The 13,449-nt window shown below is 39.7% G+C and overlaps 1 protein-coding gene across 4 annotated transcripts in view; it reads left to right on the top strand.

The window, feature by feature from the left end:
• The first annotated feature begins 16 nt into the window (after positions 1–16).
• Positions 17–13,449, top strand: part of mitd1 (MIT, microtubule interacting and transport, domain containing 1) — a 42,704-nt gene continuing 29,271 nt past the window's right edge. For all 4 annotated transcript variants that reach the window (XM_043691675.1, XM_043691677.1, XM_043691676.1 and 1 more), the window contains exons 1-6: positions 17–529; positions 5,680–5,835; positions 7,190–7,291; positions 9,768–9,904; positions 10,609–10,695; positions 12,201–12,316. In XM_043691675.1, the coding sequence (XP_043547610.1) occupies positions 5,691–5,835; positions 7,190–7,291; positions 9,768–9,904; positions 10,609–10,695; positions 12,201–12,316 (587 nt within the window). In that variant the 5' untranslated portion in view covers positions 17–529; positions 5,680–5,690. The remainder of the gene's footprint in view (positions 530–5,679; positions 5,836–7,189; positions 7,292–9,767; positions 9,905–10,608; positions 10,696–12,200; positions 12,317–13,449) is intronic.

Raw genomic sequence — 13,449 nt, 5'->3', positions numbered from 1 at the left:
GATCCGACTTACATCCCCCTTCCCCGAACCCGAGCTCTGGTTCCGGCCTTTCCTCAGTCCCCCGCCACTTTCCCCAGCCCCGCCTCTCCCCTACCATGCCCCACCCTTTTTCCAAGACCCGCCCTGCTTTCAACGATGTCCCTCCTTTAGGTTCCGTCTCCTTCCTCAGTCCCCGCTCCCTTTCCCACCACAATCCCCTTCCCCCGGACCCGCCCTCAACAAATATCTGGCCCCGTCTGCCTTCCTAGCGTCAATAGGTTTTCTACTTGCATTTTACAGATGTTTTTTTTCCGGTTTAATGTTTCTTGGTGTTTCTGTATTTATTCGTATTCTTATAACACCACCCTTTGCAGGTGTCGCAGTATTTCAGTGTAGATCGATTATGATCTTTCAACGATTCAAAAAACACAGGTGGATTGTGCATGTGCTTTGCCTGGTCGAAGTTGGTTCAAGTGGACGGGATTAAGCAAAATATCGGTGCCTGACCTGGTACAAAGAATCAGCGGAGGCACAGGGTTCTGGGTCTGTTGTAAGTACTGAAGCAAACTGCACGTGAGCTTCAGCAAAGTAAATAACTACTCAGATATATAAATAGCGAGAAAGTGTGTTAAAAACTGTAGGGAATAATTAGAGAAATTATAAAGGTTTATAGAAACTGGAGAATCCATGCTGAAAATGCGACTAGAGAGATTACCTGGAGACCAAAATATTTGTGACAATTTCTCGCAGTTTACCTACAGATACCTCATGTTTAAAATATCCTTTGATGTAATAAAACATCACGAGAAGCCAGGATAGAGTGGACGTAGAGATGCGTCCACTAGTATGAGAGACTAGGACCCGAGCAGTCCCAGAGTGAAAGGATGGCCCTTTAGAACTGACATGAAGAGGAATTTGTTCAGGCAGAGGGATTGAATTTGTGGAACTCATTACTGCAGAGGGCTGTCAAAGCCAAATTATTGATTGTCTATGAAAGAGATTGGTAAGGGGATCAACGATTATGGGGAGAAGGCAGGAGAATGGGATTCAGAAACCCATGAGAAACACATTAGCCATGATCAAATGGAGCAGACACAATAGGCCAAATGGTTTAATTCTGCTTCTCTATCTAATGCTTCACCAGTGCCTTATAAAGCTCAATTTGAGAACCAGCTTATTTTATTCTTTTGTTATGCAAGGTGCTTATGCAAGCATTTGTTGGTCATCTCTAATTACCTTTAAACTGGGTGGTACTTGTGGTGTGAATGTTACTTGTCAGTCAAAGTCAGGATGTTGTCCAAGTCTTTCTGTATTTGGACACGGGCTGCTTTAGTATCTGAGGATTTGTAAACTGTGCCGCATATCAGAAACATCCCCACCTCTGACCTTCTATTGGAGGGAAAGTCACTGACAAAGTACTCAAGTGTTTGAGCTGAGGACCTACAATGATGAATACTGATATGATAGGCCTCCAAAAATCACAACTGATTTCTTCTTATCTTAACTATGACTACAACCAGCGGATTGTGTTTCTCTAATTTCCATTGGCACCAGCCACTTCAGTTACCAGAATCTAAAGCCCTTCTTTTACCATTCTCAGGCCACACATTCATCTACTCCATCCTTTATCTATTCACAATAGTGTATAGTATTTTGATTAGGCTAGAGGTTGGCATCTTTGAAATTCTGCTTGTAATTGTCTCTAAAATCTGCCAAAGAAGTTCTTGCTTCATTAAATCCATGACATTGATCCTGACATAGACCACAATCATGGGGATGGTCAATAGCCAATCAGAATGGTGCACTGCTCTGCAATGACATCCTTGAACCTGCCACCAACAAAGCAATACTGTACATTGTCATGAATTCAAGTCTGTGGCCACAGAAACTCTCCCTGTTTTCCTAACTATGGAATACCGTCTTGCTGTTCTTCCCAATTCTATTCCTGCCTTCCTGTAATGCTGAGCACCCCAGAGTAACATATGCTTGGCCTGAGCTGCTATTCCCAGAGAAACCAACTCCCCACCATTCTCTCTCTACCCACATACCCTTAAAATGAGTGTTTAAAAAGGTTAACTGTGTCCATATTGGACAACCATGTTCACTTACAATTCAAATTTAAAGCTGAGACACATTTTGGATGTGCTGAGGCTGTGAAAAGTGCTAGGAAAACAAGCATTCATATTTATTTCAAGAGGTTAGAGAGTGAGAGACTGGAGAAAAAAACCAAATAACTAAGAAGTGTATAAATACATAAGATATAAAATAGCTAGAGAATATGTTGTATGGTTACAAACTATTGCAGGATGGAATTAAGTGAGACAGCTTTGTTTAAGGAAGATTAGAAGTTAGGGAAACAGAATGACTGTTGATAACCAGTTAGATTAGATTAGATTACTTACAGTGTGGAAACAGGCCCTTCGGCCCAACAAGTCCACACCGCCCCGCCGAAGCGCAATCCACCCATACCCCTACATTTACCCCTTACCTAACACTACGGGCAATTTAGTATGGCCAATTCACCTGACCTGCACATCTTTGGACTGTGGGAGGAAACCGGAGCACCCGGAGGAAACCCACGCAGACACGGGGAGAACATGCAAACTCCACACAGTCAGTTGCCTGAGGTGGGAATTGAACCCAGGTCTATGGCGCTGTGAGGCAGCAGTGCTAACCACTGTGCCACCGTGCCGCCCATTTGCAAAATTATTTTTTGCGGGTGTAATTAGTAGTGTAGATAAAAGGAAACCAGAAGATGCTTTTTCAAGAACATTTGATAGAGTGCCAAATTAGAAGTTTGTATGCAAAGTAAAGGCTGTAGAAGCTGTGGTAAAACATTAGTATGGGTGTAGGATTAAAACTATCAATTAAAAGTAGACTGGCTGTAACCATTGGATTGCTACTGTATCCTGTGCTGGAATCTCAAATATATACAATCTATATTAATGACATTAATTGTGACTGAGACTAATATACTGCTCAGTTTACTAACAATGCAAAGTAACATGAAAATGTGAGCTGTGAAGAAGACAGAAAGAGCCTGCAAAGAAGATAGAGACAGATTGAGTGAGTGGTCAACATGATGGTAGATGGAGTGTAATATGGGGATGTTTAGGTTAATCACTTTAGTCGTAAGACAGAAAAGCAGATTTTATTTTTGAAAAGACACAAAATTTCAATATGTTTAATTCAGCGAGACTGTATAACTTGTAGAAGAAATAGTGATAAAAGGCATACACATGCAGGAAACGATGAAGAATGAAAATGATAGGAAAGATGTTGTGAAACTTGAAAGAGTTCAGAAAACATTTACAAGGATGTGGCCAGGGTTGGAGAGTTTGAGCTATAGGGAGAGACTGAATAGGCTCGGGGCGTTTTCCCTGGAGCATCAGAGGCTGAGGAGTGACCTTATAAAGGTTTATAAAATCATGAGGGACATGGATAGTGTAAATAGACAAGGGGTGAGGGAGTCCAGAACTAGATGGCATAGATTTCGGGCAAGAGAGAAAAGATTTAAAAGGGACCTAAGGGGCAACTTTTTCATGCAAAGGGTGGTGTATGTAAGGTATGAACTGCCAGGGTAAGTGGTGGAGGCTGGTAGAATTACAACATTTAATAGGTATCTGGATGGGTACATGAATAGGAGGGGTGTAGAGGGATATGGGCCAAGTGCTGGCAAATAGAACTAGATTAATTTAGGATATCTAGTCGACATGGATGAGTTGGATCAAAGGGTCTGTTTCTGTGCTGTACATCTCTATGAATCTATTGCAAGGCATAGAAGTATAGAATAAAGATGTTTTGCTACAAACGTAAAGAACTTTGAGATTACACTTGCTGTGATGGTCTCCATATTTAAGGAAAATATACTTGCCTCAGAGGTGATACAGAAAAGGTTCACTAGATTGGTTCCTGATGAGACGATTAGCTTATGTGGAGAACCTGAGTAAATTGGACTTTAGTTTAGAGTTGTGGGAGATAATTGAAATGTACAACTTTCTGAAAGGGCTTTGGTAAATGCTGAGCGGTTCTGGTATGAAATTGTTGACAGTACCACTGAATGCAGAAGGTTATAAAGAGGCTAATTGAAAAGTGAGATGCTGTCCCTTGAGTTTGTGTTGAGTTTAGAACACCACAGGCTAACAAGAACAGAGAGGTCAGATTGGAAGCTTGGTGGAAAATTAAAATGATAAGCAACCAGAAACAGGGTTACATATATAGACTGAACAGATTTATTCCATTGTTTCATAAAGTTCATCCAATCTACATTTGGTCTATCCATTGTATATCAGTCTGCATTGTAAATTTGAGTATAGCATACTAAATTTATGTTTCACTTGGAAGGGACATTTGTATATTTCTTGATAGGAGGCAGAAATGGAGACAGGAAGGTGAGGAAGAAAAGAAAATTGGAGATGCATTTCATGAACACTGAGGGAAAGGTGGAAATTGAAAGTGACATTGATTAAACTTTCCAGTTTAGGATGAGAACTAGAAACAACACCATCATCAAATACTGGAAAAACAGGAGAGGTTGAGCACCTGCATATGACTAGAACAAATCTTTATTAATAATAAAGCATCTTTTTTGGAGGAAGCAAGTTGAGTGACTACGAGAGTAAGTACAACCAGGTAGAGAAGATGGTGATAGATGAAGATTTGTTGGGCCACAGTTCATAGATTAGTGGAGAGCCATCTCAACATCCTGATGGGATTGGAGGTTTAGAGATACTGAACATTGATTGTGAAGAGAAGATGGATAGGACCAGGAAACTGAAAAGTGTTGAAGTGCCAGAGGACATCAAAGTGTAGGTGAAAAGAGACTAAGTGGGATTGTGGCATAATGGCAGTGTTGCTGGAAAATAGTTCAGAAACCTAGGTAAAGTTCTAGGAACATGGGTTCAAATTCCACCAGCACAAATGGTGAAATTTGAATTCAATAAAATCCTGAAATAAAAAGCTATCCGAATGGTGACTGTTGATTGGAGTAAAATCCTATCCGGCATCATTAATGCCCTTTTAGGGAGGGTAATCTGTCATCCTTACCTGGTCTGCCTACATCTGATCTCTGCAGCAATGTGGTTGACTCTTAACTGCCTTCTGGGTAATAAATGCTGATCTAGCCAGCAATGCTCACATCCCATGAATGAATGAAAAAAAGAGTTGCTGATTTCAACTTGTGTCACTCCAGTCCCATCTCAATCCCACCACTCTTTGATTATCAATGGACTGGGTTTCTACAATATGTTTGTTGCCAGCTTTCTATTTTCCACTCGCTACAAAATCAAACTTGCCAGAAGTTGGGTGTTTCCGTCCTTCTCTACATTAAGGCCCAATCCCTGTTGCCTACCATCCTCATTCACACCACCTTGTGCTGTCTCCCAGTCCCTGTGCGTTGAATCTAAAATTTTCATTTGCATGTTCAGATTCTTTTGGTATGTCTCATCCCACATTAAGGTTGAGCTTTCAGCTGCCTCATCTATGATTTTTGGAACTCCTCTCTAAACATCTCCTCATCTGCTCCCAGCTTCTTATTGTGTTTTTAAACCTATCTTAATCATCAAAAAAATTGTATTTCATTCTAATTATCAATCTGAGATTTGTTGTCAGTTTTGTTTCAATATTTGATCTATAAAATGCATTAGAACAGTTTTCAACTTTAAAAATTCTACTTAATATTCTGTTAACTATTATTTATAGATACTGCTGCAATGTCTCAGAGTGTGCTGACGGGAATGGAAAATTCAGCTGCAAGTGTGCTGAAGAGGGCTGTAGAGCTAGACAACGAGTCCCGTTTGCAGAGTTCATTGGTTTGTTATCAAGAAGGAATTGATCTTCTTTTGCAGGTTTTGAAAGGTAACAGAGCTTCTAACATTCCCTTAGTGATTCATGGTGTAAAATAAATTTACCGACCATATTTTAAACTCTGACTTTCTGCAACATTCAATAAACAACAATTAGATTAGATTAGATTAGATTACTTTACAGTGTGGAAACAGGCCCTTCGGCCCAACAAGTCCACACCGACTCGCCGAAGCGCAAACCACCCATACCCCTACATTTACCCCTTACCTAACACTACGGACAATTTAGCATGGCCAATTCACCTGACCTGCACATCTTTGGACTGTGGGAGGAAACCGGAGCACCCGGAGGAAACCCACGCAGACACGGGGAGAATGTGCAAACTCCACACAGTCAGTCGCCTGAGGCGGGAATTGAACCCGGGTCTCTGGCGCTATGAGGCAGCAGTGCTAGCCACTGTGCCACTGTGCCGCCCACTTCTTTTCCTATACCTTAAAAGTCAAGCTCATCCATGTGTTGGTCAGTACTGTATTATTAAGTCATTAAGAGACTCAGCAAAAATGACATAAATAGAAATAAAACTCATGTAAAGAAAGGATGATGCAGTTGGACTACTTGAAGGAAACAGATTAGCCTAACAATGTTCTGCTAATCAATCACTAGTAAGTCCTGCTAGAAAGTATACATGTAGATATCAGTAAGAATTCATCCTCCGTTTTTATGTTTTTGAAATGCCTGGTATCACTCAAAGTCTGAACAGTACCAAAGTGTTCGTGTTGTCTGTGCAAAAATATTTCAGTAAATGACGCCTCAACAGATGAATATATGAATTGAAAAGCCAAAACATGCAGATGCAAGCTATCTGAAACTAAAACAAAATGCTAGAGAGAAAGACAATCAGTAGGTCTGACAACGTCTATGTAGAAAGAGAAATAAAGTTAATATTTCTGGTCTGCGACCTTTCATCAGAATCAGAAAAGGCTAGCAATGCAATAGGTTTGAGGAAGGAGTGGGTGAGACAAGAACTAAAGAAAGGCCTTAGAAGATGGAAAACAGAAGTGGTTGAATGACAGAAAATGTAGTCTTCTATGGCTAAAGTTAAAGGTGATGGGGCAAGAAAACAACATCTCACTGGAATGCACAGCAGCCAATGACAAATGTCAGCAGAAGAGCAAAACAAAGTATTAAGCAGGCTACCAGAAGTTTGGAGTGACGTGAACAAAATAAACAGATATATATATATATTTGTGTTGAAAACACACTTGGTGACTTGTGATTCCGAGGCAGTTCGGCTTGTATTGGGGAAAAAGAATGCAGCATACAAGATACATTTTTGTGCTGTAATGATTCTGTCATATATTAAACAACTGACAAGCTAAATAAAGATTTTCATTTGTTTTGATAGCAACAAAGGATGACACAAAAAAAGTCTACTATCGACAGAAGATTAGTACCTACATGGATCGAGCAGAAGTAATTAAAACCCAGCTGAATAAGCTCAAAGAAGGTAGCTAAGTTGAATAACCTGATGAAAGGCATAGTAGTCAAATGAATGTAGTCAAAAATATACATCTTCTATATTTCAGATACCATATGTCAGATGTAATGATTTCAACAAAATTTTATGTTTGGATCATCTGTAAATACTTCAAATCTTGACAAGTCAAAATGGACAATTCATTATTTGATTTGGTACTTTTCTTTTAAAAAAACAAAATGACAAGGAAAATCCATATTTGATTTGTCATCTGTGCTGAAGGGTCTAAATAACATTGGATTCATTGCTCGCTGACTAATGAAAGAGCTAAAGTAAAATACCAGCAGAGAGACAGTGAGGTCTGCAGATGCTTGAGATCAGAGTTGAGAGTGTGTTGCTGGAAAAGCAACACACTGATGAAGGGCTTCGGCCCGAAACGTTGATTTTCCTGCTCCTTGGATGCTGCGCTTTTCCAGCAACACACTCTCAACTAAAATACCAGCAGCCTATTTCTCATTCTTGGTTCCAGCTGACGGTGTTGGTGTCACTTCATGTGAACTCGTCATGGAGGGAGGTAATTAGATTAGATTACTTACAGTGTGGAAACAGGCCCTTCGGCCCAACAAATCCACACCGACCCGCCGAAGTGCAACCCTACATTTACCCCTTCACCTAACACTACAGGCAATTTAGCATGGCCAATTCACCTGATCTGCACATCTTTGGACTGTGGGAGGAAACTGGAGCACCTGAAGGAAACACACGCAGACACTGGGAGAATGTGCAAACTCCACAGTCAGTCGCCTGAGGCGGGAATTGAACCCGGGTCTCTGGCGCTGTGAGGCAGCAGTGCCGCCCACTAGAAATTAGATTAGATTCCCTACAGTGTGGAAACAGGCCCTTCGGCCCATCTAGTCCACACCAACCCTCCAGACCCATTCCCCCAAACTAATGCACCTAACTCTACAGACAATTTAGCCTGGCCAATTCACCTAACCTGATCATCTTTAGATTGTGGGAGGAAATGGGGGGAAATTCGCAAATGCCACACAGACAGTCGCCCAAGGCGAGAATTGAACCCGGGTCCCTGGCGCTGTGAGGCAGCAGTGCTAACTACTGAGCCACTGATGATGCCGGAAGCAATACCAATTCTGCAGGCTGCTGAACTTCATGAATGGAGTTACACTGATTAAGCAAATGGAGAGTATTCGATTATATTTTTGTCTTGTGCCTTCATAGAAAATAGGAGCAGAAGCATGCCATTCAATCCTTTAAGTCTGCTCATCGTTCAATACAATCATGGCTAATGATATGATTCAATACCCTGTTTGCACTTTCTCCCCATACCCATTGATCCCTTGAGCACATTTGGATGAGTACATCACTGCCATGTCTCCACAGCTGATTGAGGGATTCTATGTTTCCAGGAAAAGTCCAAGGTTTTTGGCACTCCAGAGTACTGTCAGAGAACAGGCACTTGGTCAGTCTCATGCCGGAGATCCCATTGTTGTGGCAGCCATTAAGAATGTCATTTTAATGCACAGGCAGATTTGGGGAAGCAGTTTGTTGGAGATACTGTGCAAACTGACTTGAATAATGGAGGACTCCATCAATTTATATCAGTTTATATAGCATCTGGCTGCCTCCGTGAAGACATTAGCAGCTGCCTTGGAGAACCTTGAGCGGCACGGTGGCTCAGTGATTAGCACTGCTGCCTCACAGTGCCAGGGACGCAGGTTCAAATCCAGCCTCTGGCGTCTGTCAGTGTGGAGTTTGGAAATTCTCCCTGTGGTTTCCTCCAGATGCTCCAGTTTCCTCCCACAATCTAAAAATGTGTAGGTTAGGTGAATTGGCCATGCTAAATTGCCCACAGTGTTAGATATACTAGTCAGGGGTAAATGTAGGGAAATGAGTCTGAGCGGGTTACTCTTCAGAGGGTCTCTGATTTTTTTTAAGTCAAATTCAAATTCTTAAACTGCCATGGTTGGTTCTGCAGACTTGGTTCTGCAAAATATTCTTTGAGATATCTGAATTTACCATCATAAAATGGTCTTTACAAACTTAATTACCGAAATATATGTTAGAATATTTGTTACCTTTTATCACTTGCTAAACAAGATGCATTTCTTCCCAATAACAAACTAATTGGAGTCAAGGTGATAGTACTAAAAAGTAATAGCTGTAATAATGTCTGCATTTTAGCCATAAAAGCAATTCAAATTCGCATTAAAAATGAAACTGTACAATGGTTGAAAATATGATATTCGGAAAGTACATTGGTATGTATTTGCTAAATAGTTTTACCATATAAAATCCACATTTCCAAAGCACCGGCTTAAAATGAAATTCCTGGATGGTAGTCAACCATGTTACGCTATATAGATGTAGAATACTTCATTGGAAATATAGAAGTGTGTGTATGACAATTATAATGCTTGCTGTGTCACTAAATTATTAAAAAGTTATGATTTTTTTTGTACAACCTTTTGTTAATTATCTGTTTCAGAAGGGAAATATCATGAACAGATCAAAATTGCAGAAGACGCTACTGGATTTAGTTATGAAAAACTATTCAAACCATATTTGGATCAGTTTGTTACTGAAGTATGGGTAGAAGATCCGTACATTAGGCATGTTCATCAGGTGAAAAGCAACCTAAAATTCCATTAAAAGTTGTACTTCAATAAGTATTTTTGGCTTAACTTCAGTTAGTTGGCAAGACTATTGATGCTGTCAGTTTGTTACTAACGATCTACCAAATGCTAATATTTTCAAAGCAGGTGAGTTAAGGGAAGTGCTGTTTTATATTAATGCCTAGGATTTTACTCAATTTACCAAAAAGGGGGTCAGATAATTTAACTCACTGGACAGCTAGTATGCAATGCAGAATGATGCAAACAGTGTGGTATTAATTTTTGCATTAAATGAGGTTACCATTGAAGGACTCTCCTTCTCAACCTCTCTCTTCGCCTGAGGCTCAGTGACCCTCAGGTTAAATCACCAGTAGTTGTCTGTCTATAAGAGATCAGTCTCAGATGGTCTTCTGTGGACTGTGGCATCTTGACCTTTACTCAATTTATCAGACAGAGGACAGTTACAGACCAAATATGATAGACTCAATGTATTCTGAGCAACTAATAAATGAAAGGAGGTAAGGGACTACTGAATTGAGAAACACCAGTTGCCATCTAAACAATTTACAAATATAATCAAAACATTAAACTGTTGAGATTAATGTAAACTAAAATGTTGAAGCAGACAGTTTTCAATTTAATGAAAGACAAATCTATCACCACTGTTTTAAAAACCAATACTTTATACTGATTTTGTGACATTTTATTTTATAGCTATACAACTTCTTGAGATTTTGTGAGTTGCTTCTAAAAGGACCTTGCAAAGTAAAAACTATCCATCTACTGACTTCTCTTGACAATGTAGGTAATTTAAAGTGTATTGTAGTGCGAATATTAAAAACCATTGTCTTCGTTGTAAACCAGAAATAAATTCAATATAAGAATTGCAACTCGTGGATTCTGTAAAGTGTTGGATGGTGTAACATGTTGGAGTATAAACAATGTCTCTGACATTAATGTTGACAATGTTTATTTATGTATCTTTTATAATTCGTGCACTGTTTTTGTATTCCCTCAATTTTTTTCCAAACAGAATAAATCTTGATTTAAATATTTTTTCACCCCACACAACATTTCACAATCATTGCTGTATCAACTGTGAGGAGGTGGACAAAGAAAACATAACCTAGGGAGGGAGAACCAAATTTTACCAGTGAAGAGTTGTCAGTGGATTTTTATTCTTGTCGTTATGGGAACTAAAAAAGACTTCTGGTAGAGCATCTGAGAGCAAACTTTGCCTTGAAATTTCCAATTATGGGATGTAGTAAAAGCTCAAGTTAAGTTCCTATTTTGAGTTGGGACTTTGAAGACCCAATGTGTCCATGTGCACATGAAGCTTAAACGTGTGATTGCAGGCTTTACCTTTTCTCAGCCAGATTGCTGCATGATTCTCTACAATGAGAATGAGATTGCCATAGCCATGCAGAAATGAGCTGTTTGCAACTTTTTTTCAAATTGATTTAATTTGAAGTTTTTTTTTCATTTTACCCATTTTTTTCTAATCAACCTGTTATTACACACCTCTGGAGCAGGTGGAACTTGAACCGGGACTCTTGGTCCAAGGATAGGAATGCTACCACTGGAGCACAAGAAGGCCCTAATTTAGAGCCGTTCCTAGCAGGTGTAAAGCTTACTGAGGTGTAGCTTTTGAGAAAATCAGCTAAAAATCAAAGCCTCCAGTTCGACAGTAACCTCAACACATCTCCCTACTCCCTAATACTGTGCAGTCCTGACAATGCTCACCCTTTCCCCAGTGAGACCCATAGGCTCCAGCATGAAATGTAAGTGGCCATTTTAAATTACAGTTAGTAATGGGCCTTCATTCTCTCCTGTTGACTGGAAGATAGCTGCAATTGATATGCACCTTGGAGCAGAGAAGTTACAATCATCCTTCACCAGTCTTTTCTTTAACAAGTCACTAAGATGTCTGCAAGCATTTGTTCATTCAACAAATTTGTGTTTGATTTGCATATCAGATGTAAGAGCAGGAGAGGCCTGGCAATTTTTATGTATTACCTAGCTACACATTCCATTGGGATAATAGCCATAAGCTTCCTGTCAATTATCCACTTACTCAGTTATGGAGAGTAAATGCTACAAGTGGACATCACTGAGGAACAGTGAGAAAAGAATTTCAGGAAATGCCAAACGTGATTGATTAGTTACCTTATTTTTAAGGGTTCTACAAATAAGCCTGTTTTTATTGTAAGCATGCATCTGGGAATGTTTATTAATATTACATTACTGGTTTCATTCCATTAGTGAACACAACATGTATGTATTATTTCCTCTTTCATGTATTATAGAATGGTGGTAACTCACAGCAAATCAGTGGCCTTGAAGAGATAAAGCAGTCATTACAAAGTTATGGGGTAAAATTGGATGTGAACCATTCCTCTTCGATACATGACCGAGAAATCAGGTAGTTTTTTTGTCATGTTGTATTCTATTTGAATTGTGATATTATTCATGTCATTTCAAGTACTATTTGGATTTGTTCAAATATCAGAATTGCCTATTTTCAACATGTTTTGTTTTCAAGTCAGGATGATGTGACTTCATCTCCCCTCCAAAATGCAACTAAGACTATGCTAGGATTGGTTCAAACACAATTAAAATTTGATCCTGCTATTTCTTCTTCAACAAACATTCATATGACGCATTGCATCTTGTACAATGTCTCAAGACATGGAGGAAGGCACAGTCAGATTCATTGTGACCATGTTTGATTATTCAGTTCTGATCCTATTCCTGCTTTGATCCTTTTAATCCAAGAACTATATTAATTCCTTCTTGAAAACTTTGGCCTCAGTTGCTTTCGGTGACAAAGAATTTCATAGCCTCACAACATTCTGGGTGAAGAAATTTCTCTTCATCTGTCCTAATTGGCCTATCCCAGACCTTAGACTGTGACTTTGACCCCTTGTTCTGGACTGCCTGATCATCGGCATTACTTTGCATTATATTTACTTTTTATTAACCTTGTCTGATCGTGTTTGAGTGTAGTTCGTTTCTGAGCTTTTCTCTAGTTCAGGTCTTATGGCAGAGTAGTGGGATTCTAGGACATGAAGGCTTTCAAGAAAGTGTGGAAGAAATTTACTTCCTTGATACCAGGATTGCATTTACATGGCAGGATTGGAAATTTTGTGGTTGTTGCTTTAGAGCAGAGAAAGCTAAAGGAAGTTTGGCCTATGTATTTGAAATTGTGAAGAATTTAGATAGTTCATCTTTGTTTCTAGTGAAGTGACAATATCAGAAGGCACAGATTTAAGGTGACTGATCAAGGGCATGAAGAAAAATGTTTTTACCAAGTGATCTATATGGACTTCAATAAGGCGTTCAACAAGGTTCCCCATGGAAGACTGGTTAGCAAGGTTAGATCTCATGGAATACAGGGAGAACTAGCCATTTGGATACAGAACTGGCTCAAAGGTAGAAGACAGAGGGTGGTGGTGGAGGGTTGTTTTTCAGACTGGAGGCCTGTGACCAGTGGAGTGCCACAAGGATCAGTGCTGGGCCCTCTACTTTTTGTCATTTACATAAATGATTTGGATG

Source organism: Chiloscyllium plagiosum, chromosome 6, assembly GCF_004010195.1.
Source record: "Chiloscyllium plagiosum isolate BGI_BamShark_2017 chromosome 6, ASM401019v2, whole genome shotgun sequence".
Lineage (NCBI taxonomy): Eukaryota > Metazoa > Chordata > Chondrichthyes > Orectolobiformes > Hemiscylliidae > Chiloscyllium > Chiloscyllium plagiosum.
Note: the sequence above shows the minus strand (reverse complement) of the source record. Positions and strands in the feature narration are given on the sequence as shown.